The 6,087-nt window shown below is 42.8% G+C and overlaps 1 protein-coding gene across 2 annotated transcripts in view; it reads right to left on the minus strand.

Annotated features, from left to right (window-relative positions):
- Window positions 1–795: 795 nt before the first annotated feature.
- PRDM10 (PR/SET domain 10) overlaps window positions 796–6,087 on the minus strand; it is a 53,455-nt gene continuing 48,163 nt past the window's right edge. For both annotated transcript variants that reach the window (XM_066607934.1, XM_066607935.1), the window contains exons 15-23: window positions 3,948–4,127; window positions 3,750–3,860; window positions 3,450–3,650; window positions 3,091–3,222; window positions 2,773–2,943; window positions 2,512–2,652; window positions 2,204–2,354; window positions 1,665–1,765; window positions 796–1,589 (exon numbers count right to left, since the gene is read on the minus strand). In XM_066607934.1, the coding sequence (XP_066464031.1) occupies window positions 1,404–1,589; window positions 1,665–1,765; window positions 2,204–2,354; window positions 2,512–2,652; window positions 2,773–2,943; window positions 3,091–3,222; window positions 3,450–3,650; window positions 3,750–3,860; window positions 3,948–4,127 (1,374 nt within the window). In that variant the 3' untranslated portion in view covers window positions 796–1,403. The remainder of the gene's footprint in view (window positions 1,590–1,664; window positions 1,766–2,203; window positions 2,355–2,511; window positions 2,653–2,772; window positions 2,944–3,090; window positions 3,223–3,449; window positions 3,651–3,749; window positions 3,861–3,947; window positions 4,128–6,087) is intronic.

Below are 6,087 nucleotides of genomic sequence, written 5' to 3' on the forward strand. Positions count from 1 at the left end.
GGAACAATTATCCAATTCCTTATATAAGCTCCATTGTGGACAGACCTATAACGAGGTTGGAAGCTTCACAGTATCTTGTACTTTGGGGACAGGCCCCAATCAGTCTAGGGTTATAAAATTAGGTTACAGAAATTACATGTCAGGACACTGTTAGGAAGGAGTCAGAATGACCACAGGGTCACTCTGTAAATGGGACTAGAGGCTTCTATCTGCTCCTTACTAAGCAAATCAGTGAACAGAGGCCTTAAGAATAAACTCAGTGGGACTGGTTCCATGGCTCTGTAGCTGTGGCCCTGCTGACTCCCCCTCCCTTCTTTTGGGTAGGTTCTTATTAGGCCAGCTCCCGTTACGCTGAATGTGTCAAGTGGGTGGGTGGTCCCACTGCTCACTCTGAATGGGTCATGTCGGACCATTAATCAAGTCCAACATGACCCATTGAGGGTGATCAGTGGGGACTGCACACTCAACACATAGAGCAACAGGCCTAAGCAGAGCCTATCCAGGCAAAAGGGAGAAAAGTATTGGGTAAGGAAAAAATAAAAAAATGGACTGAGTCAGCAGGTTCGCAACTACAGAAACATGCAGCCAGACCCACCGACTGTATTCAGTCTCAGGTCAACTTGGATAAAATACAACACAAGACGCTCTTCATCTGCGGTGTATTCTCAGTAACCTGAGCACAGCAATTGCTACCACTACCTGAAGAAGGTTCAGCGAGTGTACCAGTATGAACTCAGTCAAGGGTGATCGTGGCACTTCAGAAATATGTCATGTAAATGAAGCCTGACACACCTATGTCTGAAAATCAATTTAATGTCAGCCAATAAAACCGAGCTCTCCGGAACCTGCAGTTTTCTAAAAGGAAAAAACAAAACAAAAATAACCAACAACATCTTTAAACACTATACATGTGATTCCAGTATATCCCAAGGAACAGCCATAGGACATTGGTGCGCTAGTTGGAAACAATACGGATAAAGTGTCTTTTAAAAACACTTTCCACAGTTTCCACTCAGTTCATGCCTGTACCTGACACAGACGTCCACAGAACCATGTGAATTCCCTTAGATTAGGAGCACACTGCTGTTGCCGATTCAGTCCTTTCCTATATACAGCGATGAGGCTCAAGTACATGGAATGAGAGAAGGCGAGGTGATGCCATGCTGGACAACCAGATTACAAGCAGATCAAGGCCTGGAAAACCCTGAAGTCTTAGGATGGGTTTAAAGTGAGAGCTTCCAGTGTGCCAATCAATGCTGCAAATTGTCATAGTTGAGACTCCTTCAAAGCACCGAGCTATAACACAATATATTGCCATAAGTCATATGACTAAATTCCTGTACAGAGGGCGTCCCAGGACACGCTCTAAGACTTGGCTACAATGGTCCATGTGTAGCCTTACATCAGGGTTTGCCAATATGCATCTCGCTGCTTCCATTCATGTTGGTGGTGGTGGTGATTATGTATTGTGTTGTTTGAGATGGATTGATAGAGGTTTGCTCCATGTGGTCTTGGTTGGTGGTAACCTCCTCCCCAGCAGCTTTCTTCAGCTCCAGATCAGTCTGGCCATCAGAGATGACATAGTGTGTCTACAAGAAGCAGACCGTGTATTAGAAACAACATGATATCTATCATAATAAGGAGATATATTCAGTATAAAGTACCTTAACTTGGCCACCGTTCACAGGGGTAACGGGAGTGCCCACAGCTGCCTCCGCAATGACATACTGACCCTGAGGTAATGTCATCATCTGGATCTCAGAAGCTAAGATATAGTATAAAACAGAACAGACTGATGAATAAGTGGGAAAATAATTGATGGACCCCCTCACTCACCAAGACCTCCACCTATTTTATTCATTTCAGCTTCTATTTACAAGAGGACAAGTGAACGCCATAGCATTATTTACTAAAAGGTATACAAGCTACAGTATACATTCTATACTCTCTAAATGCTGGGAATGGCTATAAAATATCTCTCCTGCACCAACTACCATGGCACCCAATGGCATGTGGCTTTCCAACAAGACCCCTTTCAATTCAATAATCTCCAAGATTAACAAGCTGCCACCAGATTTTTTTTAATCATTTTCCATCAAAAAGTTGGATCTAAATATCCATCAGTTGAAGATCTGAAAGCAGCTCCTTCTTTGTTGCTACAGCAGAGTTAGGAACAGTCTCATCTTTGTCTTAAACAACTTACAGTAACCACGGAAAGAGTTCCATCCACTTTGCAGGTAGGCATGTTGCACTGTGGAGTTGGTTTGAGCTTGGGAGGTCGGGGTCTGCATTTGTGAAGGACTGACATCTTGCTCTGTTTCTTGCGACGAGGGGCTGAGAGTCTGCGCCCCTACCTGAGAATACATGACCAAAAACAGACAGATATTCAGCAAAAAAAATATTTAAAAAAAAACAAAAACCTAATAAATTTCTCAAAAATTAATTATCATCATGCGAAATCCAGGAAAGGCTCATAACTCTAGAGTTCTACGAAGAGAAACAGAGTCTAACCTGTGAGGGGGCCTGGGTCCCTGGGGGAGGCTCAGTCACCTGGATATGCTGAACCTGGATGGCATGCTGACTGTATCCTTGGGATTCATGCAGCTGCCCCATATCTACAGTGGAATGCTGGGTTTGGTGGGGTGATGGAACCTGAGAAGGGGGTAAAAGGAAAAAAAAAAGTTAAATATGTGTACACACAACATATTAGCAGAAATGTAATCTTGATGCTAATGGACAGCTTAGTAAATGGTACAAGAACACTGATTTTACCTGGGCAACCTGCACCATCTGTAGCTGTATGTGTTGAGGTTGCTGTATGCCGCCTGTTGCTTGCGATACTGGGATATACTGTATACGCTGATAGTCCCCCTGGGCTGTGCGGTATTCTGTAGTCAGTGTCTGTGATAGCTCAGTCATCGCCTGTGTCAAAAGATCGGCTGTCTGTGGGAAAAGAAAAGCATCTGAGGTGGTTAAAAAGGAAGTTCAAAGCGATAAGACACAGCACTGTAAGAGGAAGAGGGCTCAGCCTCTGTAACGTCATGCCTCCCTATTTATATTCTATACATACCCAAAGTGTCAACTACTTACCACCACAGTCTCTCCACTTGTGCCATCCGCCGTCAGGACTGTAGGGGATGCACTGATCACGGTGGCCTGAGTGCTGATGGGTACCAGTGCAAACTCTGGATGTTTCTTACGTATATGTTGAACCATCTTGGTCTGAAATGGGTGCATGTAGCTGTATTATTTACACTGCTCATTGGATAATGTCCATATGCAACGACAAAGTAGAGAATCAGCCTGGGGCCACACAGTGTCATAAATTGCAGCAAATTGTGATTAAAAGATCACTTACGACTTTTTCGCCTCTAGTGATTAATTTCTGCTGCTATGTAGCTCCAGCTAATAGATTAGCACATTGATGAATGAGACAAGATTATGCGTACCTTACTGCTGTATTGCTTTGCACAGTGTGGGCAGCAAACTGGGGGTGTTGCAATTGTTCCAGTTAGTTGGGTATGAGTGCTTAACATGGGGTCGGGCTCTCCAGGCCCCGCGGGACGGAGCTTTCTGATACTGGGGGGCAGTTCGGCTCCTGGGTGGTTCTTCAGGATATGTGCTTTCCTCTTGCTTGCACTTTTGTAAACCTGTACAAGTAGGAAAACAGCCTAGTCATGAAGTTCTACTGCCATAATGGTTCAAAAGGGTCTAATTTCTGGGATTCAAGCAGTGATTTCGAGACCCACCTTCTCGCAGTACTGACAAAAATAGTCACGGTTGGGTTTGATAATGGGCAACGTGAGCTCAGGAACTTCTTCGATCTTCATTTCTGGATGCCTCTTTGACAAGTGATTGACCTGCGGTTAAAGAAGAACATGAATGAATGAATGATGTGGTAACAGAATACACGATGATCAAGATTGTATTATAGCACATCTTCCTACCAACATGCCCCTTCTCCGGAAGCCCATCATACACACGCGACATTTGAACATGAAGCTTTCATAATCTGTGGAGGCGATACGGGGCTTGAATGCCTTGGTGCGTCCGGTGCGATCTGCCTTCTTGGCTTCTCTCTCTGGATTGTGCATGCGCTGCATGTGTTCCCTCAGCTTGTCCTTTCTCTGAAATAATCAGAAATCTTATTAAAGCATACCTGTCATTTCAGAAGAAACTGTCATTTGTACGAGGAGTAACAGTATTTCTAGAAATACGACTTATGTCCTGCATTTTCCATCAGTTTTAGCAATCTACAACTTCAATTTGTAATTGTTAGCATTTCCTGAGCTAGTGGGTGGAGACTAGCTGCTGTGATGTCTCCCATGCACAACACATGGAAAGTAAAGGAGATTCTTCGCCCCTATCACTATTTTACATATACAGAGAAATGGCAGCATTGAAGACATAAGGGAAATACTGAGCAGTGTAGATGTGATTCAATAAAACACTTAGCAGCATTATGGTGTGCGGCTCTGCTGGTCTCTCACTCAGCTCTTTCTCCCTCCTCCATAGACTTCTATGGGCAGCATGTTATCTGATGTTAGTTCACTGTGTCTCCCAAGACAAATTTAGCACTGGATTTAGAGTGAGTGATCAGTGCAGTAGGAGAGGAGACTGATAATTGCACAAAGAAGCATTTTTCTGTAATTGTAAGGAGAATTTATGTGTTTATCAAAGAGAAGACACTCCCAGATTTCGTATAGAGGGCTGGGACCCAGGAGAAATACATATCACACCAGCCTGTTGCAGTATCAAATGATTTCCAATTTATTCTAAGGTGTATGTGGTTTATATACCATAAATGACATCACAGGAAAAGTATATACCTCCAAGATTAATAATAATACGTAATAGGCTGAAACTAAAATGATTAACATAAGTTACACCTTCTAAGATGTTACTACAACATACGATAAAACCGTTATGAATTCAGTGAAAAGGAATGCAAGGGGGGTCTGGGAGACTGTCTTATCTCCTGTCTGTCTGTCCCAGTACCATGCACTCTATAGAAAGCTTTCATTTAACCCCTTCACTACTTATACTAGCATCATGCTATATCTTTCTAGTCTACAATCCAATACAAGAACAACTAACTGATACATTGATCTACAATTTTCTTAACAGTAATCACATATTATATATTACAAAGTTTCTTATTTTTGCTTGTACTCCAGTGTGCAGCTGTGAGTAAAATAAAGTTAATAGCTTTATTCATTGAAAACATCAGTGACTGTCCACGTAAGGGCTCCTACCCACATGCGTTTTTTTAACGATGCGATATTGCAGCGTTTTTTTAATGCGATTATCAATGGGACTTTCTTTAAAATTGCATCGCAAGTTTGTGCTTTGCGATTTTTGTGCGATGCGTTTTTAACATTAAAAATTATTGTGTGAGAGCTAGACCACTTCGATCTCCATTTCACAAGGTTTCTGTCCATAAAACCATTAGTGATATTCGATCTATGTTTATTCAGACGGTTACGGAGTGGTTGAACTGTGCGCCCAATATACTGGAGATCGCAAAGGCACCAGAGTAAATATATGACACTATCTGACCCGCAATTCAGAAATGATTTGATGGGAAACCTTTCCTGAGTGATCAGTGAAAAGCATTTAGACACAGGATGGGAGATACTGTGACAGCATAAACACCGTGGTTTGCCACATTTGTATCTACCAACTATAGACGGGAGCATGCTAATAGTATTAACCCTTTGCAATCCAATTTTGGATTCAGGGTTCCCTAGGGTTTTTTTTTCTTCCTGCCATTATACAATGACGCCATCTGCTGGCTAGAGCAAGTACTGCAGTATGGGACATGCTGGAAAGGCCCCCGACAACAGAGCGGTGAGAAATATACAGTAAGAATACCCTGCCAGGCGTCTTCTGACATCGGAGCTGTACAGTCTTCAATCAGAATGTTGGAAGATGTCAGGCAGTGGATTGTAAAGGGTTAAAGAGAGCCACTCTACGTCAATGGCCAGGTTCTAGTAGGTTCCACAAGGTGGCTGAACCTTCTCAAGGTAACTTGAGGAGTTGTTGGAAGGTTGTTCTCAAGGAATAGATCGGCTAGTAAAATGTCCC

The sequence above is a fragment of the Eleutherodactylus coqui genome, chromosome 6 (genome assembly GCF_035609145.1).
Source record: "Eleutherodactylus coqui strain aEleCoq1 chromosome 6, aEleCoq1.hap1, whole genome shotgun sequence".
NCBI classification, from domain to species: Eukaryota; Metazoa; Chordata; class Amphibia; order Anura; family Eleutherodactylidae; genus Eleutherodactylus; species Eleutherodactylus coqui.